The sequence below is a fragment of the Papaver somniferum genome, chromosome 6 (genome assembly GCF_003573695.1).
Source record: "Papaver somniferum cultivar HN1 chromosome 6, ASM357369v1, whole genome shotgun sequence".
In the NCBI taxonomy this organism is placed as follows: Eukaryota; Viridiplantae; Streptophyta; class Magnoliopsida; order Ranunculales; family Papaveraceae; genus Papaver; species Papaver somniferum.
Window position 1 is genome coordinate 97,713,543 of NC_039363.1, and position 24,077 is coordinate 97,737,619.

General features: G+C 37.8%; 1 protein-coding gene across 1 annotated transcript; it reads left to right on the top strand.

Annotated features, from left to right (window-relative positions):
* Positions 1 to 8,538: 8,538 nt before the first annotated feature.
* On the top strand, positions 8,539 to 13,144 carry LOC113285942. Its single transcript, XM_026534677.1, has 10 exons — positions 8,539 to 8,677; positions 9,267 to 9,480; positions 9,789 to 9,946; positions 10,062 to 10,207; positions 10,587 to 10,649; positions 10,768 to 10,860; positions 11,686 to 11,847; positions 12,013 to 12,119; positions 12,425 to 12,573; positions 12,653 to 13,144. Exons 1-10 carry the CDS (start codon positions 8,581 to 8,583, stop codon positions 12,931 to 12,933), a joined length of 1,470 nt encoding a protein of 489 aa, XP_026390462.1. The 5' UTR covers positions 8,539 to 8,580; the 3' UTR covers positions 12,934 to 13,144.
* The last annotated feature ends 10,933 nt before the right edge of the window (positions 13,145 to 24,077 follow it).

Genomic DNA, 24,077 nt, shown 5'->3' on the forward strand with positions numbered 1-24,077 from the left:
GTATCACTTTCCATGGTTGGCCAATAAAATCCTCCTTCGTAAAGTTGTAGGAACAACTTCCGCATTCCTTGATGCTCGGCGTCATGGGACCGAGTCATCACTTCCATTGCTTCTTGGTCGGACAAGCACCGCAGCATGGCGTTACCGTAGCTTCTGCGGTAAAGGACACCCTTGTGTATGAAGAAACATGCTCCTTTCTTTTGGATTTTTAGGGACGCCTGTCTCTCGTTGGGTAACTTCCATGTTGGATGAAATCTATGTAGGGTTGTCTCCAATAGTCGGTACAGACTTCTGCTGGATGTGGTGGAGCCTGACAGTCGGCATAACTATCTTGGAGGGTCACTGCTTGCGCTGACATGCTTGGAAAGTATATCCCCAACCTCTGAAGTTTTCTGTAAAGGTAAACGGCGCCAGTTTTCCCGCATGTCTCCGTGTGAAGCTCTTGGAGTATTTTTTCCTCCTTCCCTCTTATTTACACATCTTGCGAGGGATACCCCGGCGGATCGATAGTACAAAGCTCCTTGGATCATCACAAATTGCTTCAAGGCTTGGGTAGGAACTACTCGATCTTCATCCATCCGAGTTAGGACTTCAATATATACTCTCCTCCAATCATCTGCTTCCTCGAAAGCTAGATCATCTTTCCAAGTGCTGGGAAGCTCCTTTCTTTTTACCGTGACTGTACTCTCTTCTTCACCATTTAGTTGCATCTTGCTCGCTAGAGTTGCTAGAGCGTATGCATGCCGATTCCCACTTCTGCCTGTATGGTCCAATGTTGACCCCGTCTGGTTCATCAGACTCTGAGCCTCTTCCCGATAGGGTGTCAGGTGCGGTTCTTTGACATGGAAGTCACCGTTCACTTGGTTTGTCACTAATTTTTAATCGCCTTTTACTTCTATGCTCCTTAAATCGAGCTCATTTTCCCACCTGAATCCCAGAATCAACGCTTCATATTTGGCAACATTATTACTGCACGGGAAATCCAATTTGAACGAATACGAGAGTAAGTCTCCTTGTGGGGCTTCAAATACTACTCCTGCTCCTCTGGCGGTGTCATACGAAAATACGTCAAAGAACATGGTCCAAGGTTTGTCGACGTCCGCAGCTGCTACTTCTCCAGGTATGCATTCGTGTACCTCGTCGTCTCCTTCTCCCGGAAACATGGTTACTAAGTCGACCATAATTTGTCCCCTTACCCCGTTTGGTAGCTGATATTTGAGCTCGAATTCTGACAACTGTAGAAACCATCGAGCAGTCATTTCTGTTAGGACGGGATCAGATGCTTGGTAGGCTATGGGATTTTCCGCGACTACCACGATGGTCTCGTGTGTCAAGAGATAAGGGCGTAGCTTTTGTGCCGCGTAGATGAAAGCCAGACATGCCTGTTCTATGCGCGGATACCTCAGTTCCGCATCTCACAGGACTCGACTAACATAATAAATACGGCGATAACTCATTTCCCCCCATGTTTTGTGTGAGGACCGCGCCTATCGCTGAATTGGTAAACGCCGTATAGAGATAGAGGGGAACTCCTCTTATCGGAGGCCTGTGGACCTTAGGGCTGACGAGACACTGTTTCCGTTTTTCGAATGTGGCGCACTGCACCTCTCCCCACACAAAGGCTACACCTTTCTTTAGTAAGGGAAGGAACGTAGTTATTAATTGCGCTAAACCAGGTACGAAGCGTCGTATGTATGATATTCGTTATATGAAAGCTTGTAGTTCATTTGCATTCGCCGGAGGTGCCATGGTTGTGATCGCATCAACCTTGCTCGGGTCTACTTGAATCCCTTTATTAGTCACCACGAAACCTAGGAATTTTCTTGACGTCAACCCGAAGGCACATTTGAGGGGATTCATTCTAAGGTCGAACTTCCTGCATCTCTCAAAATATGTCTTCAAATGGGATACATGATCTTCAGCCGCTTGCATTTTGACCACAATGTCGTCAACATATACTTCTACCGTTTGGTGTAGTAAATCATGAAATATGGAGGTCATGGCGCGTTGATACGTGGCGCCAGTGTTTTTCAGATCGAAAGGCATTACTACATGGTAGAAATTTCCATATGGAGTTTGGAAAGCGGTTTTCTTTACGTCCGATGGGGCCATCCTTATCTGGTTGTATCCAATGAATTCGTCCATGAAGGAGAATCATTTCTTACCTCCCGTTGCATCTAGCGTCATATCGATATTGGGTAGCGGGAAGTCATCCTTTGAGCAGGCTCGATTTAGGTCTCTATAATCCACGCAGCACTTGATCTTCCCATTCTTTTTTACCACAGGCACGATGTTAGCTAGCCAAGTTTGGTGCTGGATAGGCTTGATGAACTTGGCCTTAAGGAACCGTTCTACCTCTTTCTTTATCGCGAGAGTTGTGGCCCTAGGGAACTCCCAGCTTCTTTGCTTTACATGCTTGAACTCGGGTGACACTCCAAGGTTGTGGGCCACAAGATCGCTGTCTAGTCTCGGTATCTAGTTGTAATCAAAGGCGAAGACATCCTTGTAGTCTCTGAGTAGCGTGATCAACGCTTCTTTCTCTTCTTCGTCTAAGCTTTTGATTATCATAATATGGCGCTTATCCTCCAGCGTTCCTATGTTGATTTCCTCCATAGCATACATAGTGAAGTCTCCAGGCGTTCGCTCTTCTACAGCCCTAGGTGTCACGTCTATGAGCTGGTCTCGCAGCTCCTCGTCATCGATTGTGTTGTAAGGTAGCTCGACTAAACTCTGCTTGGTGTCTTCATAGGGAGTCTCCACTTCGCTTATCGAAACGTTGGCGCAATCCTGCACATCCGCGGGTATTCCCTCAGCTAACTGCTATAAGCGGTACACGTGCCCTCCATCCGGCTTACAGAAACGCTGGAATCTGGGTTGCCCTTCTTGTTTCCTTTTTATTTCGGCGGGGAACACCATCCTGGATGGGCTAAACACGGACTTGTCCGGCTCCGGATTTTCTTCCTCTCCCCACCTAGGGAGTGGGGTAAGTTGTACTTCGGGCATTTCATCCGTCTCCTTCGGTTCGTCGTAGAAGATCGCGTCTTCCACGTACGCTTCTTCCGGGTCAAAAGGGTTGCTCGTGGAAGGGATCCAGTATTGCTTGCCTCCTATATTGGTATTAACACATTTGTGATATGTTGACGCCACCACCTTATGGTTAAGTAGCCATCCTCGTCCTTGTAATACATCGAACGTGGTGTCATCTTCAAGCACGTAAAATTGTGTAAATGCTCGGATATGGCCGACTCACATGACTAGATTGACAATTCCAATGGCTATCTGGGTGTGAACTCCAAACCCCTTTACTGTTGTAATTGGCATCCTGATTGCAGAATGTTGTACTCCCAGGATGTCTAACGTGTGCATGGAAATTAGATTCAGAGACGCGCCCCTGTTTGCGAAGGCTCTATTTAGTGGATATGCACCGTTAAGTACAAGGGTCTAATGTGTTCTATTGGATAGCAGGTGTCTTCGTCTGTAAACACAATCACCTCCTTGGGTAGGGGGTCGTAGGACTTTCTTCCGCGATAGCCGCTATAGCCTTGGACGCTTCTTTGATTTGGTTTTCGCTGAAGTTGAGGGAATCAAAGAATTGTTGAGCCAACACTGTTTGGGCGAACTTACTAACCACGCCATTTGTATTTGTGAATGTAGGGTTCTCCATTTCGACCTCACACGCCTGTTCCTCATTGTCATGCCAAGGTTTCCAAACATATCCACTTGGGTCATGGGAGAGCATCATAACTTGATGTTGAATCGCCTTACCGCCTTCAAGATTGCTCATCTCGATTTCGCCTATCTCCAGCTTCCACTGGAACATTCTTCGGAGGTTATAGCATTCGACTGTGGGGTGATATATCCTTCGATGGTAGTGACAGTACCTAGCATCGTTTTTGTCAATGGCGCTGGGGTCCATTTTTGTTGGAGGCTGCAGGGTTTCTTTATTTTTTATCCATTATTCCAACAGACCCACAATCTTATCTTTACTGCAAGGTAAGGACGGAGGGAGCGCTTGTGTGCTCCATCCTTCTCGGTTATTGCTCGCACAGATATTCCTAGGTATAGTTGATGCGGTGTTGACTGTATTGCGCAAGGTGTAGTCTGGGTTGTGCTCCTCGACACAGTCGGCGATTCTTGTCGCCGCTTCTTCTAGCTCGGCGAATGTTGGGAAACGAAAGTTGACCAGGATTTTTTTGAAGGACAGAGTCATTCCGCGTACGCAGATCTCCACTAGCGCTTCTTCCTTGACGTCCTCATGGCAATCTAAAGTGAGGAGACGAAACCTGGCGACGTATTTTCCTGTTTCTTCACCTAGGCGCTGGTTGCACTTGCTCAAATCTATAGTTGTAACCTTTCTTTTCGCTAAATAAAACTTTCTAAGGAAGAGAGTTGACATGGTCGACCATGAGCTAATGCTTCCTGACTTTAGGTTGTCATACCAAGTAAATGCTGTATCGGTTAGCGACTTCGGGAACTCTCTCAAGCACAGCTTCCCGTTAGTCGGGTGGTCATTCATAGTAGATAGGAATCAACTAAGGTGTTCCCGCGCATTTCCTTGACCATTGTAGACCTTGAATTTCGGCGAAGTATAATCCTCTACGTATTGATATTCTGTAACTTCGGAGGAGTACGGTCTAGCCACGAAATCGTAGTTGTCTTGCTTCACAACTCTGTAGTTCATCTATAAGTACTTGGCCATCGCTTCTTGCGTCATAGCTATAGGTTCTTCTTCCTTTTCTCCCGTATCTTCCGTTGCTCCTTTAGTATTCTGCTCAGCGCTGGCCACTTTTAGAAGTTTTCTCAACTCTTGCTCTCTTCGGACGTGGTCCTCTAGCTCCTTCTGCATCTCTCTCAGAGAAAGCTGTATGGACGGCGTGTTCTCGACTTCCTGCTGTTTGTTCTTCTCGTGTGGAGTGTCCGGTTTTCTCACTTGTGTGATTGGGTACGATACTATTCCTACTCTCTCGCCCTCTGGGTTGAGTGGCGGGATGTTCGGTTGGTTCTCTGTCGCGCTTGAACTAGCGCCTCCTAGGTGTGTCATGGTGAGCTAGGCTCGAGCCTCCGGGTGTGGTCGCAAAATGTTGAAGGGTGGTTTTAGGTTTTGGTTCTACCCGTCCTAGTTACACCAAGTGACCTCATCTTTCTAGGAATGGTAAGAGAGAGACAGAGATTTGACTTTGCATTGTACCTTGTCCTTCCTTATATAGACTTTCCCAAAAATCTCTCATTTTATGACATCATGACACATGACCTAAACCTCCTTAATTACTTCTAATGTCATTCCTTCATATAACCTCCTCCTCATTTATTAATCCATTCCTTGTCCTTCTTACCTCATGGGTATTTTCTCATTGGACTTGGACTCAGTCCGCAAATCCCCATATCTCACATTAGGCTTATCTCCCCTTTTAGGAGCACCCCCAACCCATTAAGAGGTATTATTTTTCATGCATGAACACCTATCATTTCATTTTAAAACCTAAAATGCAGTTTAAACAACAATACACCATGACAAGAACATCCATTTGAAGTGGTAGGTGGACTAAAATAAGATGATTTGGTTTGTGTGTTCACAATTATAATGTTCTTTATTTTTAACATAACAAGTTGCATATAAGATGTCCGAGCCAATCAATGACGAATCATTAAAAATATTTATATCTTTGGTGTTTATTAAAGTATATGATGTTGGTGTTAAGTATATATATATATGGTGTAGGAATATTATAAATAGATAAGAGAGTGAACGTGTCAAGCGCATATGTGTCCAAAGATATCAGTGGAGTCATTGTTATAATATTGATAATATATCTCTTGTAGTATGATACGGATTCGATCGAATAATAAATGATGACATTTTGAAGACTTTTTGATTTTCTTCAAATTGTCATCATGGTATCACCCGGATCCTACTTCCTAACAGTCTACCATAAAATTATGGTTTTCATTTTTATATACTTTTCGTTCAATTTCCATATAGTTTTTATTATGTTGGTTGTGCTTCAACTATCACATTTTAGAGCATATCGTATTTTTGTTTCTACAAAAAGGTATCTGGACTTGGTCCCCTTATCTTGAGCACCCCGAGGAAATGTTTCTTGTTGAGTTTGTTTAGGATATTTATAGTTTTTTCGGCCTACAATACAATTAGGTACTGACTTATATTGTTTCTCTTTATGGCGAAGCATGTGGAGGATGAGAAAAATTTATGTTATATATATTGAAAATTTATGCATAAACCGAAAAAAGAAAATGATTACATAAAATCATCTTGTTTTCGTTGTGTTGCGACTTAAGCAATAAAATATCTAATTGCAATAAAGTCACAAACATTGGCGATTCGAAACTAGCTTCAAAGCGGTAACTTGTGACATATAGTTGCCTAATGATTGAAATTAGGTTGCAAGGAAAACACACGAGAATAATGGAGTTTCCCATAATAGAAAATAAATTAAACTTTGTTAATTTTTTTGCTAATAAAAATCAAATAAAATATTTGAAAAGGAAAGGATGACCAAAGAAAAAGAGGTAACAACGTAAGTAAGGATGGAAAGATATTTACAGAAGATATATTCCCTCAATACCACGGGTGAAGCTGATCACATAATCATTGGAGAAGTTCTAACAACTACAAACAAATATTGCCATATGGTTAAATTTAGTGAAATAACTTCTAATGCTCCCTAATGATATACATTACAATAAGAACATCTATTTTGAAATCGTCGGTGCATCAAAAGAAAAAGATCCGGCTTGTGTTTCACAATGTTCATTATTTTAAATGTAAAACATTCATGCGTAGGTTGTCAGAGTCGATCAATGATAAACCATCAGAGATATTAAAAGCGTCTTTGGATACCAGAAGCAGAAGTCAGAAGCAAACTATTTTGCTTGACAAAAAGTTACTTTTCGACTTTTAGAAGTCGTTTCGAAATTCTCTAGTAAACTGACTTCTTTCTTTTTTGACTTCTAAAAATCAAAAAATTACTTTTAGATACGCATCCAAACGCGTTATAATATACATGGTGTGCAACGTATATGATACGAACTTGGATAAACTACTTAAAAAATGCATTCTTTACTTTACGGTGATACAAGTTGTTCTTGCTCGCTTTATATAGCATCATTGGACCAAAAAAGAGCACATGTGCACAAGAAAATCTAAAAATGCTCAAGGAAGATACCAGTGCTAACAGGGGATACCAATTAATATAATACAAAATAATCCAACCATTAGATCTGTGAATTGGTATCACCTGCTTGCACTCACCAGTTATATTTTAGAAATAAAAAACAACAAAAACTAACCACTTCAACGCAATCTCCGGTGAGTTCTAAGCTTTTATATCAAACTTTGTGTTTGGATACTAGAAGTGAAAGTGTTTTTACTTTTTCAGAAACAGAAATCAATCTCAAAAATCAATAACAAGAAAATTTTGCTTCAAAAAAGTAAAAGTCATAATCAAATTTTATTCTCCACCTGACTTTTGACTTTCTTGCTTACAAAACCGGTAAATTACTTCTTAAGATGCACCCAATAGGCTGTTTGGATTAGGGGTGTCAACGGGTCCGGGTCCTCCCGGGTATCACTAGACCCGGATCCGGACCCTACTTATAAAGGTCGGGTCGGTTCCTAACGGTTCCGGGTCCGGTTCCTAAATTTGTGGATCCAGAACCGGACCCGTTTAAATACCCGGGTACCCATCGGTTCCGGGTGCCCATTGGGTCTAAAGAAAACTATTTAAAAAATCTCAAAAACTTAATATATTTCTCTTTTTAACTTGGATTTAAGTAATTTTTATAAAAAATTATTATTATTTCTTATGAATGTACTAAATAAAGATTAAATGTAAGAGAAAAAATTTAAATGAGTAAAATATCAAAGTTAAAATTAGAAAAAATACTTATAATTTTGCTAAAAACATGAATAAAAGAATGAATAAACGGGTACCCGATACCCGCGGGTACCCAATGGGTATTACCCGTTTGGACCCGTTTAAATTCGGGTAATTACCCACCGGGTCCTAAGTAGCTAATGGGTCCAAATTTAGGACCCGGAACCGGACCCTAATATACCGGGTCCGGTTCCGGATCCGGGTAGTGGGTACCCATTGACAGCCCTAGTTTGGATAGCACATCAGAAGTCGAAAAATCAAAAATTAGTTTGGCTGTCAGATTTCAAAACAACTTTTAAAAGTCAATAAATGAACTTTTTATGAAAGCAAAATAATTTTGTTTTTGACTTCGACTTCTGGAGAAGCAGAAATCAAAAACATATTTGTATCGAAACGTGCTATAAATACTCTTTTATTTGGTTGCCCAATCTCAAAAAAGAATAGGTTTTAGATAGGCGTCACAGTCACACCAGGGTCTCGTTCGAGTTGCTCAAAAATACTGAAAGACCATTTGGTTCAATGGGGTCTGTTCTGCTCGTAAGTTTCTGGACCGCAAGAGTCCACTTTTTAACGGCGTTGTCTATAAATAAAATAGTACTCATAAATAAAGCCAACTTTACCTTCAAGGCGGTGTCTATAAATATTATCCCTAATAACTTCCGCTTTTTTACTCTCTCCAAAAACGATGGAAAATTCAAAATCTCAGCGATTTTCAACTCTTCTTGTCCCTGTAATTCTTTCGTACTCTATCATTGTCTCTGCCACCGATGATCTCTCAATTGGTATGTCCTTCATCCCACTTTATCGTTTTTTCTTGAAAATTGCTTGAAAAATCTTAAAACTAGGGTTTCTAGGGTTGTTGTCTCTCACTTTAGTTATGTTAGGAAATGTTAAAAAACCCTTTTCCGCTCAGAAATTGGGACATTCTATGAGGTATTAACTAGCCAATGTTTGTGCATTCATTAGATAATGTACCTTGAAGGTGATGTAGCAGCACAAACTTAACTGAAGTACATAGGATTAGGTTTGAACATTAGAAAATGTAGTTTGCGCAAAGGGATGATATATAAACTATTGATTGTCTGTCGTTTGTATGTTTAAGTTATGTGTGATTCTGCAAGAAGGCTTTTCTCGTGAACCAAGTATCATGATATGTCGAAAATGGATAACACTGATGAATGGTGATATAATACTATAAAATCTATATGCAACTCACTTGAGTGAAGTTTTTAATGTTCAATGCAATGGGAAGAGGAAAAGGTTTACTTTTCATTGCTTTAAGATGATTGTTACATAAAACTGATATTCGTTGAAGCACGAGCTTTGTGAATATGTCATTTATATTCACTGAAATACCTTTTGATTTCGCAGATGTTGCTCAACCCACTACATTGAAGCTGTCATCTGGCTTGCCTTTGGAAAAGTCTCCGGGTACAAAGCCTAGTATGGCCGTGGTTGGCGAGAGAGTTAATATTAGTGGTGTATCAAGGCTTAAAAATCTGAAAAAGTATGCTAATACAGTAAAAGTGAAAGTGATAGTCGTGGATAGCTCTCGTCCAAATGCTATCGAAGTCTGTTTTCATAGGTAAGTCAATATGCTGTTTCTAAGAAGTGGTTGTTTCAGTACTACCTGCTGGGAAGATAAGTTTTGTTCTATCTGTTAATAAGTAGATTGAGGGCACATTCCTGTCAAACAAAATCCTTTGCGCTTCTAGGACAAGGCGTTTTTCAATTCCTTCCAGTCAATCAGAGTATTTCTGTTTGGTAGCAACTCAAAATAAATCAGAAGTTTCATTGGCCGTCGTTCAATTTCTACTATTGGTGCAAATTTCTACGTTTTCAGTTGTTTCGATAGTAAACTAGTAATATGATACAATTTTTTTTCTTTTGCAGTAATACATCTCTAGGAGTAGGCATGTGCAATCGTAGTCACTGGGAGAAGCTTGTAAAGGGTCTATGGATTAGATCCATGTCACCTTATGATAACAAACTCTTAGATATACGGATGCCTGGAAAATCCCTTGCAAATGTTGAGGTGTCAGTGGAAGAAGGTGGGTTTTTGTAATTTGCATCTAGTGATCCCTTGGTTCAGTTCTTATTATTAATCTCTATTTTCTTTTTCACTTGTAAACATTTAAACTATATAAATGGTCATGTTTTCTGCAGAGTTCTTTCTGTATCGTATTATATTTCTGGTGCTGGGTTTAATCTTGCTGACACTAGCACCAGCTCTGAGCCAATCTCTTACTTTTTACTATGGCGGGGCAATGACTATGGGCATCATCCTTGTCGTATTAATGGTCCTTTTTCAGGTTAGCATACCCTCAAGTTTCTATTTGACTATTACACAGTGTCCCACTCCTATATTATTTAAATAGAAGACCGATATATGTACTTGATCAAGCATGATTGTGGTACAGTCATAACTGATATATGTACTTGATTAAGCATGGTATATGTACTCCTGAACCCTGAACTATTACCCAATGATATTCAGCTTGTGATTTTCTGAACATCCCATCATTTGGTTGCAAAAATGTCTTTTGTGAACATCCGAAATTACTTGTAGTTGAATTATGTTGCACCCAGTGATTTTCATGTACCTGTAATCCATGACAGAGTCTTACTGTAGTCATATTGGTATTATTACTTTCCGCATTATTTTAGACATACTAAGATGGTCACTGACAGGGGATGAGGCTGCTTCCGAGTGGTCGAAAGAGTTCGTTCGCAATATTTGTATACTCATGTCTGGTAAGTATCCAAATTTTCAGTTACAAGATGGAAAATTGAAAATCCTGACAGGGGATGCTATATCCATTGTTTAGTGACTATAGTCTAATTTTTTTATGTACCGCTTTTGCATCTCCAGGTAGGAATGGGATCTATGCTTCTTGGTTACTTACCTGGGGTATTAAAGTCGGTGCTTGTGGAGATTGGGGTCAGCGAAGATATGTACAATCCTGTATGTAAGTTTTTCTCTGCTTTATGTTATTACTTTACATCTATGTGCTCATTGGAAATTTGTTATCTCATTGTCATGGTTCATCTTGGAATTTGGACAGTAGAGTGCAGTTATAACCTGCCTTGTAATGCTAGAAAAAATAGCGAATAATGCACTGAATGGATCTTCCTAGTAGTCTGTCACAATGGTGGTGTTTATGCCTAAGCTTCTTTATATTGTGTTCTGTTCATTTTAGACCTGTTTCTGGTTTTTGGTATTTTTCCATTGATCGCTGAATTTTTTCTATAACAAAACATCGCCTGACTTGGATCTGAATACATCTTAAATACTGTCAATATTGAGGACCCTGTTGTTCCCCGCTATCATGTCCACGTAGAATTGTATAGCCTAATGTTGCTGTTTTTTGGAAGGAGCAGCGTTATACAACAGTAACAGAGTAGTCCTCCTTTATGTGGTACCTGGTCGCAAAGCTGGCGGGTGACCCACTGAGTGAAGAAAAGAGAAATTAACATTGTACTAGGGGACTTTTTACGCCCTAGATTATGTTTTTTAGTTAGCTTCTGAACTTCTCTTCACTTGTGCACTCTTTTATTTTTTTTTATTTTTTTTCTTCCAGTTTTTCCATAGAATAGGGGATTCTTGTAACCCCTGAAAAATGAAAAAGAGTTGCTGATTACTTCTGATACGGATGGAATGAACATGTGGAATGCTAAGTAGAATTAGTATACAAATGTTGGATAAAATAGCTAATATTAGCTATTGATTGTGATCCACTATCTAAGTAACACATAATAATGGCTTTCCTCGTTTCCGATTACATTGCAGTTGGTGACGGTCCTGTTGGTTTGTCTTCTGCTTGCTGGAGCTTGGTTGGGTTTTTGGGTGGTCCGTAAACTTGTTCTAACAGAAGAAGGATCCATTGATTCAAGTGTAGCTGTTTTCGTTGCTTGGGCAATTCGCCTTGTATCAGCTGTCATGATTAGTCAGGTGGTCTGGCTCATCATTTTACTTTTAGATTGTTTTTTCTTTTAATCAGTTTGTAGTATTTGCTTTTGACTTGCATTTTAAATCGATTCTTTAGTTATTATATTAGATCTTTAATTTGATTTCTGATTTGACAATTGTTAACTTACAAGTTTCTCATGTGTCTAGAGTTCAATGGATTACTTACTGGCTGCAGAGGCCTTTATCTCTTGGATGTTAATTACATTCATACTTGGGAGGATTGACATGTTCAGATCCTTGCGGCGCATGATTAAGTGAGTGCTTCGAATAACTCTGAGTATCTTCATCTTTTAGGTTTTACAATCTTCATATCTTTGTCTGATAATCCTGTCACAAAATTTTGATACTACTTTTTAAGGGGTTGAACTTAGAAATTCTTCGTGGTATTTGCCTTATTCTGGATACGTGCCTTTTTCTTTCCCCTGCTTTGAGGTTTATAAAAAAACGTTTGAAATGGGCTTCTCTTCTTTAATATTCTTGTCTTGGTTAGTGCTCCTTTACGTTTTCTTAGTTTTTTCTGTTGCCAATTTTTGATGTGATATTCATTTTCTATTTACAGGCATCTGTTTAGAACAGCCAAGAGCAACCACAAAAGATCCCAGATTCAGGATTATTCAGCTTCTGAAGATTATCACGAGAAATCAGAAGATCATACATCACGCAGGCGTCGAGCTTCATCGAATCTCTCCCCCAGTTCCCCAGCTGCAGGTTTGCATATTTTTGCATAATCTTGTTGCTCATCAATGTTATTATCTGAATCTTAATGTTATCTCTCTGTTTAATCTAGTTAACGAGACACGTGTTACCAAGACACCGCAGTCTTCTCAGCTATCAGACTCAGGAACGTATTTCTCAACCTTCCATAGAGTACCTGACAGGAAAAAGTTCTCAAAGGAAGAATATGAAAGGTTCACTAAAGATTCCACGAAAAAAGCTTTGGAAAGTTTAGTAGCTTCCCCTGATTTCTGCGAATGGGCTGTAGCTAATGCTGAGCGAATCACCCTGACTCCCACCAAAGACCAAGCTGGTAGTTCAGAGCGGCGTCCAAGGTGGCTAGGATTGTTTTAAAGCACATGTGGCTTGTGTAAATTTTCAGCTAGGGAGTACATATGATTTTGTTTCATCAAAAAAGCTGTAGAAGATTAGGTGCAATTTTCTTTTTCTGTTTTCGTAGTTTATGAAACATTATCAACAATTTTTTGTACAATATCACGTTTGTATAGACGCCAGAAAATTTCAGCTTCTTATAGTAAAAAGTCAAAGGCAAACAAACAAGTAACTTATTACCCTTTATAAGACAAAAGCTAGCCTTCCCCCCGATGGAAACAACTTTTCCCAAGAAAAGCCGAAAACGTACCCGTTTATACCTCTTGCCAAAAATAATTAAATACATAAGCGCCAACCCAACCCATATCGCTTTCTTTTGCAACTTCGCATCGGAAAACTCTAGGGTTAAAGCTGGAAAGAACGCAAGCGACACTTCCGCTGCTGGCAGCATGGTGGCTATGAGATGGTGGTTTTTCAGAAGAAGTGTGGATGTTGAAGAAATCGACAATTCTCTAGGGGCAAGGATTGGACAAGTATGTTGGTTAAACTTCAACATAGAAGTCACTAACAAGCTGGTTAGGACAAGATTAGGAAATTGATGTAATCCTAAGGGAATTAGAAGTCATCTAGTTCCAAGAAAAGGAAAGACATGTAATAAGGTAATAGGACTAGGAAAAGGAATTCATAGTTCTATATATATATATGATCACCAAAGTTGTGGTTGATCATATGAGCAAGATTAGACTTTGTGTTTAGTTTTGAGAGATTTTCTAAACATCAATAAAGAGAGTTGTCTTTATATAAGCTAAGTTTCATCTTGCAGTTGCCATTAATTGGTATCAGAGCTTGTTTCTGAGCCATGGAAAACGAAACCACCATTGTGGGTGCAAAACAGTTCACGCCACCATCAATACAAGTTCCAATCCTCAACGCCACAAACTACACAGTATAGGCCATGAGAATGAAGGTACTGATGAATATCTACAAAGTTTGGGAAACAATTGATCCTGGTACATTGGACCCAGACAAAAACAATGTTGCCATTGGATTACTCTTTCAAGCAATACCAGAATGTCTTGTTCTACAAGTTGGTGAACAGGAAACTTCAAAGAAAATTTGGGATGCAATAAAGGCACGTAATCTCGGAGCTGATCGAGTTAAAGAAGCCCGTCTGCAAACCTTAATGTCTGAATTTGAAAGAGTGAAGATGAAAGACACTGATACTATTGATAGCTTTGCAGGAAAGCTATCAGAGATAGCCTCAAAAGCTGCGTCACTTAGACAATCCATTGATGAAGATAAACTGGTAAAGAAGTTTCTCAATAGTTTACCAAGATCCAAGTATATTCATATCATAACTTCTCTCGAACAAGTCTAGATTTAAAGAAGACTAGCTATGAAGATATAATTGGAAGATTGAAAGCATATGAAGAAAGAATCCTTGATGAAGAAAACAATGGAGAAACTCAAGGAAAACTCTTGTACACAAACTCTTACCAACAAAACTCTGCGACAATAGGAAGAGGTCGTGGAAGAGGTGGTAGAGGAAACAGAGGCCGAGGAAGGGGAGGAAGGTTTAACTCACAAGATAGAACAACAAGTCAGAATGATCAAAACCAAGGGAAAGAAAAGAAGGATAGATCAAACATTATTTGTTACAGATGTGATAAACCAGGACACTTCTCCTCTGTATTCCCTGAAAGAATACAAAAGATGGAAGAAACAAACAAGAATGAAACAAGGGAAGCAGATACAACTCTTTTCATGAACGAAGTTGTATTCTTAAACGAAGGGAACCTAATACCAAAGAACTACGAATCAAAGGATGGAGAAGAAGAAATCTGGTATTTAGATAATGGATCCAACAATCACATGACTGGTAAGAGACACTACTTTTCTGAACTCAATGAGAAAATCAAAGGACAAGTGAAGTTTGGGGATGGATCTTCTGTAGAAATTGAAGGGAAAGGATCAATTCTATTTCAGAGCAAGACCGGATAAAATAAGCTTGTCACAAACATCTACTTTATCCCAAACTTACAAAGCAACATTCTAAGTTTAGGACAAGCTACAGAAGTTGGATGTGATGTTAGAATGCGACAAGATTATCTAAAAGTTCATGACCCAAGTGGAAGACTTTTAGTTAGAGTCTCACGCTCACAGAATAGACTCTACAAGACAAGTCTCATGATTGGTAGGTCATTGTGTCTGAATATGAGACTGGAAGATCAGACATGGAAGTGGCACGCAAGGTTAGGACACATAAGCTTTAGAACTTTAAAGGCAATGTCTCAGAACAAGATGGTTCGAGGGCTACCACAGATAAACGATGAATCAAGGATCTGTGAATCATGTTTAGTTGGGAAACAAACTCGTCAAGGTTTCCCAAAAGCAACAACATTCAGAGACTCAAAGCCATTAGAGCTTCTTCATTCTGATTTATGTGGTCCTATTACACCACAAACCCTTGCAAATAACAAATACATATTTGTTATTATAGGTGACTTCTCAAGATATATGTGGTCTATTCTTATGAAAGAAAAGAGTGAAGCATTTGACAGATTCAAAGATTTCAGAAATCTGATAGAAAAAGAGTTAAAAGAGGAGGTCAAAATGCTTAGAACTGATAGAGGAGGAGATTTAACTTCCTTAGAGTTCAACAAGTTCTGTGAGTCAAATGGAATCAAAAGGAAACTCACAACACCATGTACACCACAACAAAACGGAGTGGTGGAGAGGAGAAACAGGACTCCAATGGAGATGACAAGAAGTTCTTTAAAGGCTATGCAGGTACCTAATTATCTATGGGGAGAAGCGGTACGACACTCCACATACCTAATAAACAGGATACCTACGAAAGCTCTGAAAGACATGTCTCCATATGAAAGTTTGCGAAAGAGAAAACCAAACATAGATCATTTAAGAGTGTTTGGTTGCAAAGTATACGCAAAAGTTGATTCTGCAACTCTTAAGAAACTGGATGATCGATTCCAGACTCTTGTGCATCTAGGAATTGAGCCTGGATCCAAAGCTTACAGATTATTCAATCCAACAACGAAAAGAGTGATAGTGAGTCGAGATGTGGTACTCGATGAAAAAACAAACTGGAACTGGAAAGAAACTAATGATGGACCAAGTAGGGATCCAGGAATGTTTCACATGAGATGGGGTCAAGTAATTGATGAAGGCGAAGGACCCATAATCATCAATATCAATGGAAACAATGATGTTAATCAAGAAGAAGAAGAGAATAATGAAAACACTGAGAATAACGAAGAAGTAGAAGAAGAAGAAGAAGAAGAAGAGATCGATGAAATAACTCAACCCATTCCACTGCGAAAATCAACAAGACAGATACAAAAGCCATAGTATCTGGAGGATTATGTTCTTCAAGCTGCAGAAGAATGTGAGATAATGCTACTTTCTGTTAATGATGAACCAAGGAATTTTCAGGAAGCAAAGGTCTCGACTAAATGGACACAAGCATGTAGAGAAGAAATTATTTCAATCAACAGAAACAAGACTTGGTTTCTAGTTGATAAGTCAGGTGGGGTAAAAGTGATTGGTCTTAAGTGGATCTTCAAAATAAAACGGAATGCTGATGGTACTGTCAACAAATATAAGGCAAGACTTGTAGCTAAGGGATACGTTCAAGAATCAGGCATAAACTTTGATGAAGTTTTCGCACCAGTTGCTAGACTAGAGACAATTCGTCTCTTAATAGCAGAATCAGCATCAAACTCATGGGAAATTCACCACTTAGACGTTAAGACAACATTCTTACATGGTGAATTGCGAGAAGATGTGTATGTTTAACAACCAGAAGGTTTTGAAGTAAAAGGACAAGAGCATAAGGTTTATAAGTTATCAAAAGCTCTATATGGTCTAAGACAAGCTCCTCGAGCCTGGAATACAAAGTTAGATCAAATCTTAAGAGAAATCAGATTTGTTAAGTGCTCTAAAGAAACATCAGTATAGAGAAGAGAAGAAAAGGGAACGCTTCTTGTGATTGCAGTCTATGTATATGATCTATTTTTGACTGGAAACTCCCTTAAGGTGATCAATGAGTTCAAGATAGAAATGTCATCAAAGTTTGATATGTCAGACCTCGGAGAACTCACTTATTACCTTGGCATAGAATTCCATCAAGGAGTAGATGGGATTCAGATTAAACAAGAAGCTTATGCAAGGAGAATTCTGAAAGAAGCAGGACTTGAAACTTATAATCCAACTAAGATACCAATGGAGTTTGTACTTAAAGTTTCAAAGGCACAAGAAGAAGCAAAGATTGATTCAACGAGTTATAGAAGAAATGTTGGATGCCTAAGATACTTATTACACACAAGACCAGATTTGGCTTTCTCTGCGGGAGTAGCAAGCCGTTATATGCAGAGTCCACGCAAGTCTCATGGTGATGTAATAAAGAATATATTGAGATATATAAGAGGAACAATCAGTTGTGGATTGAAGTATGGTCGAGGAGGATCAAAAGGAATTGTTGGGTATAGTGACAGCAGTCATAATATTGACCAAGATGATGGAAAAGGTATAACTGGTAATATATTTTATCTAGGAGAAGCACCTATTACATGGTGTTCACAGAATCAAGACATTGTATCCCTCTCATCCTGTGAAGCTGAGTTTATGGCTGCAACAGAAGCAGCTAAACAATCAACATGGATTCAAGAACTGTTGGGTGAAATCAAAGGAAGAGAACCTGAAAAAGTTCTCATCAAGATTGATAATAAGTCTGCAATTGCACTCACTAAAAATCCAGTGTTTCATGGGAAGACGAAACACATTCACAAAAGGTATCATTTCATACGAGAATGTATCGAGAAGGAGATCATCAACGTTGAACACATACCAGGAACTGAGCAGAAAGCAGATATATTGACAAAGGCATTAGCTCGGATCAAGTTTTAAGAAATGAGACAATTGATTGGAGTACAAGATATGTCACGGGTAAGGTTGAAGCTTAACGGGGAGAATGTTGGTTAAACTTCAACATAGAAGTCACTAACAAGCTGGTTAGGACAAGATTAGGAAACTGATGTAATCCTAAGGGAATTAGAAGTCATCTAGTTCTAAGAAAAGGAAAGGCATGTAATAAGGTAATATGACTAGGAAAAGGAATTCATAGTTCTATATATATATGATCACCAAAGTTGTGGTTGATCATATGAGCAAGATTAGAGCTTGTGTTTAGTTTTGAGAGATTTTCTAAACATCAATAAAGAGAGTTGTCTTTATATAAGCTAAGTTTCATCTTGCAATTTCCATTAAAGTATTAGTGAGGGTTTAAGATGTATCACCACGCCTCTCACTGTTATGTAAGTAGCTACCTTAATCATGTCTATAGCATATACTTTTCACGATGTATGGATTATTTACATGGAAATAAAGTTCCCTTGTCGACGCCCATCGAGTGCGTGATGGATTTTAAAATTTTTTGTTATTGATTCCCTTTCTGGTTTGATCTATCATTCCTGCGTTGCTCTTTTTAGTGTGTTTTTCGTTTTAGTATGATTTCTGTTTTTTTATTTTTCTTTTGAGAATTTCTGTTTACTTTAAATTTGTAGTTAGAGATGTTGGAGAATATCTGATTATAGCCCATATGACTATTTCCTCGTACTAACTTTTTTATGCACGAGGCTAGAACAGATGTTTTGTAATGCGAGACCCATCATTCTAGACCAAGAACACCTCATGGTATCTTTATGTAGCATTGACTATGAACAACTTTTTAAGTAATCAATAATCATAATAGAGGAGGATCCCCTCACACTCTTATTTTTACATTATCTCACACGTCTGACACTAATTTTTTTACAAAGTCTAAACTATAGCATATTTGAAGCTAATATTTTGGGGATATGTTTGTCTTATCAAGATCTAAATCCCCATAAAAAATCACTACATTCCGAAATGTATAACCTCGCATCTACTACTTTGAAAATAACCGTCATAAATCAACGAATTTTCAACGTTAAAATTAAGATTCATAGATGGTAAAATTTAGTATTTCGGAATGTGCTCATTACTTATGGGTATGTAGAGCCTTGCCAGACGAACATACCCCCAAAATATTAGCTTCAAATAAGCTGTCGTATATATTTTATTAGGAAAAATGTCTCTAAAAGTGTGAGATAGCGTAAAAATAAGAGTGTGAGGGGATCCTCCCTCATCGTATTATTATCAATTTGGCATGACTTGCGCCAATCACAGATTATTTTAAGTGAATCATGATATATTTTTATTTTTCTTGAAAGAAAAACCTAAGAAATTTTCATTAAGGCAAAGGGTAGTTAGGCATTACAAGACATCTTCTCTAACTCTAATCTAGAACTAACACACATAGGGAGGTCAGAGCTCCATTTCCTAGCATAATTGTTATTTCTAGCAAACTTTGGAAGAAGGTCTGCTACTTGATTACTTTTCATATTTTTAAAACACACTTGAACATTATCTAAACACTTAACTAAATGCTGACACTCCCTAACAACATTCATGTCTTCCCATCTGGTGATGATATGGTCTCCATTTATGTTGTCCATCACTTCCTTGTTATCTCGTTCCACAATGACATTCTGCAGCTGTAACTGAGTGATCCGCTGGAGAGCTTTTAGAACTACAATTGCTTCAGCCTGTGCAACATCTCTAACCTTTTCTATGGGAGTCCAGGCCTCCACCATCCTCCCTGTAAAATCTCTTACAATTAAAGAAATATCAACAATTAAATTTCCTGTCAAAACAGAGACATCAATGTTAATTTTCAGTTTTTCTATAGGAGGGGGTTTCCATGTCTTGTTGTCAATGCAACTGGCTACATTTCTGTTAGCCATATTGCTAGCTAATTGAACCTGGTTAACACTAAAGTTAGTGTGAATATTATTTTCATTGCAGAATGTTATAATTATGTGCTTTAGACTTGAGCTTGAACATCTGCTGTTGTTGAATATCAATTCACATCTAGATTTCCATATAAACCACATAGTTATGACTATTAGGTTTATTTTAGATTTCTTGTTGAAAGAAATGTTGTTATCTAAATTGCACTAACTTCTTAGCTATTGCTTGATATCTGTGACATAACTGAGCTCTTAAGCAATCTCAATTGATATTTTATTCCATACACTTCTAATATAATTGCATTAAAGCAACAGATGGGTAATCGTTTCAGCTTCTGTGTTACATCTTGGACATTGCACATCCTGATCTTGAACATGCCTTGCATATCTTTCATTGGCAGGAATAATTTCATGAGCTACTTTCCATAAGAATAATTGGCATTTGTGAGGAATCTGAAGGTGCCATATGTTGAGCCAAAATTTTGCTTCATTTTCCATGTTTGCTAAGTTTTGATTCTTCTGACAAAGAATTGCCTTATAAGTGGAATTTACCGTAAATTGTTCACTTCTTGTAAGAGACCAAAGAAGAATTTTGTCTTCATGCTGGGTAGAAGGCCTGATATTTAGAATTTTCTCAATCTGATCTTGAGTGAAGTATTTCTGCAGAATACTTAAATTCCAGCTTTAGGTATGAGTATCAAATAGCTTATTCACCTTCATATAGAAAGGATATTCTTCATATAGAAAGGATATCCTTCAATCCAATTGTTTCTAAACACATAAACACTTTTCCCAAATCCAATATACCAAATATGAAATTGCTTCACCCATTTAATACTTATACACTGAATTTTCAAGATGACATTTCCATTGCTTGAAATATCATCTTGCGGTATATTTTCCTCATCAAAATGTTTAGCTTTGAGAACTTCTACCCATTTCTTATCTTCTTACTGAACTAATCTCGAAGCCAGTTTAGTAACCATAGCCTCATTAAACACCTTCAAATTTTTGAATCCTAGTCCCCCCTATCTCTTTGGAATACTGACACTTGTCCAATATTTGAAATAACATCCCTCGCCTTGTTTTCTATTCCACCATTATCTTCTTTGAATGGCTTGTAGGTTGTTTATGGTTTGATGGGGAAAAATGAAACAACTCATCTGAAATTGGGCCATTGAATTTGTAACTGGTTGGATTTGAATACTTCTACCAGCTTGATTAGACATCCCTGCTTGTCATTGTTGAAGTCTGTGTTGCATTTTATCTTGAATACTACTGAAGCACTTTGTTTTTTTCCAGCCAATAAAAAGGTTAATGCCCAAATATTTATCTTCCAGAGGCATCATGTTCATTTCTAGGATGCTACATATATGTTTCTTAACCTCCTCATTCAACTTTTTATTGAAGTGGGGGATTGACTTATTCAAAATCACCATGTGGCCTGATACTTCGCAGAATTTGAGGTTACATTTTATATATGCTAAAATTTTGTTTTATTGTTGATGTTGCAGATGATAGCATGGACTTGCTTGGATCTTGATAAATACTATAAGATGTTAATTGTCGAGTACACATGGTTATGAAATTCCTAGATACACATACCAGAACAATGAAAATGAGTATGAGTAATACTTGTTAAAACATCTTTAAATGTTAAATGGTCTTTTACCAAGTTTGATGAAGATGCTTTAATAATAGTGAAATCAGTCCATAATCTTAACAGTTTTGCAATTCTTTATTTTAGTTTAATGCTGAGATTTTGATTACTGACTTCGATTATGAAATTTGGTCCCCTTCACTAATTGATTCGACTGTGAATGTGCGAAGAGTTAATGTGTGAATAAGTCTAAATTACTCCGGCTTCTAAATGCATAGAATCGATCTTTGGTAAATCCAAAGTTTTTTTTGTTGCTCTACGCCCCTACTATTTTGCCTTTCCTTTGAGAAAAATCAAATAAAAAACTGGACAAAATTTTGTGCGCGCTATTTTCAGATGTGCATGTTGAAGCCGAAGAAGTTGTAATTCCGAATCAGTTTGAAGAAGTTAAAGCAAAGAAGTTCAAGGAAAATTTCACCTTATCACTTAGAGCATCTCCAATGCAAGGGGCGTCGGTCTTAAAATAGCATGACATATATGATATAAGACCCTGTTCACCAAGTTTTCATCTCCAATACAAGGGAAAAGTTCATTAAAACATATGCCAACTAAGTTCTTCATGACCTTAGGTGTTAAATCCACATTATAATTTATCTTTAGATTCAAATAAAATTTGTTGATAAGAGATAACCTTACGCAAAAACTGTTATTTATTTATTTATTTTTAATTTTTTTTTGTCATTTAACAATGACCCACAAAGAAAAAGGTGTTAAAAAGACCACCACCTAGGATGACCTTGATCCCTTTCTTCGGAGATTCTCTTAGTATTCATGAAATGTGTTATGGAAACTTAAATTAATTCAAAGACACCAAAATATTCTTGCTGCTACTCGTGCAGGCATTCACTAACATCTCTATGTTGAACTGGCATGGTTCCAATGGACATACTCTTCTTGTAAGGTCCCAATCTTCATCTTGCAAGGTCCCAATCTTCATAATTTTTTCAAGAATCTATAAAGGTAATGAATGAAAGTGTAAGGAGTGTGGATATGGACTTATTTGTCTCATAAGCTCAAACGGAAACTCAGTGGCAATGACAGTTTCGTTCCTAACATGGGCACTAGAGCGCAAAATCACTCCTGGACTGTTTTTATATCCTGGCCCATTCAACTCGGTACAAATTAGTCTTTTTTTCATTTGAAAATATGAAAAGTACACAAATAACCTTTATGATTTACAATTTAGTCAAAATATTTACAGTTTAGTCCAATATGATTTATGATGATGTCAGTAATTTTAAATAATATAAAATAATAATAAAATAATTTATTTTTCGAACCGTTAGTCCAAAATTCGCAAACTTTATATATTCGGAAATATCTTTTCTAGATCTACAAAAAAGTACTCATATGGCTATATAATTTTCATTTTCATTTTTTTTAATTTACATTGGTCTACAACTGTGTACACATCTACAAAAATCCAGAAAAACCAACATCCACACACTCACAATAGGCAATATATCCATGGGACGGGAGAATGATATACAAATATGTATACATCTACAAAAAACCAGAAATCCAACATCTATACGAATGAAACATGTCATTTACTCATGAGACATGACAATGGCATACAACTATGTACTTGTCTACAAAATTCAACATTCATACTCACAAAGCAGACCATATACTCATGAGACAAGACAAGGTGCACCAGTTTGTACACACATATAACTTGAATCGACTACCTAATTTATAAATCAAATGGATTTGAAACATAAACCTCGGAAAACCTTAAGGTAGGCTTGGGTGCTCTACCATTTTGAGATTATGAATCCATAAATTCAACACATATACAACCAATTATTTAGGCATTAACAATCAACAGGTGTGCAACTATGTAACCTCAAAACATGATTCCGACAATCTTAAAATAAAAAATAAACTTAAAACAAATCATTATAGAGCATGCAAGTGCACAAAGATGCACACCTCTACAAAAACATAACAAAATTTAGCATCCATACTCACAAGACAGATAATCCATTCATTAAAGAGCATGCTGGTGTACGAAAATGTACACCTCTACAAAAACCGAATAAAATCTATCATCCATTCCCATATGACATACCATATATTCATCATAGAGCATTTTGGTGTATAAGCATGTACACATCTACAGAATAAGTAGCAAAAACTAGCATCCACATCCACAAAAAAGGCCATGCAAACATCATTATGCATACTAGTGTACAAGTATATGCGCATCTACAAAAAAAATAACAATTTCAGTATACAAATATGTAGACATCTGCTAAAAATATAGCCGAATACTCACCATGATTCAAAATAGCATACACAACCTTCCCAAACATGGTTGATACCCTTCATATTATAAAAGCATATATAAAAAACATATACGATGTATATTAAAAGTGCACATGGTATATAAAATGAAACATATACTAGTGTACAAATATCTACACCTCCACAAAAACCTAACAAATTCTAGCATCTATACCCACATGACAGACCATCCGTTCATCATAGAGCATACTAGTTGAAAACGTGGGGGTACCAAAATACACCACCAATTTTTTCTTAGGCAATTTGTATGGACTAAACTCGAGTACAATTCCGAGAGTTCAACTTAATGAATCTCAATAAAGGAATTATATGAAGATCTTATATCTCTTTCTATCAAAATCAGA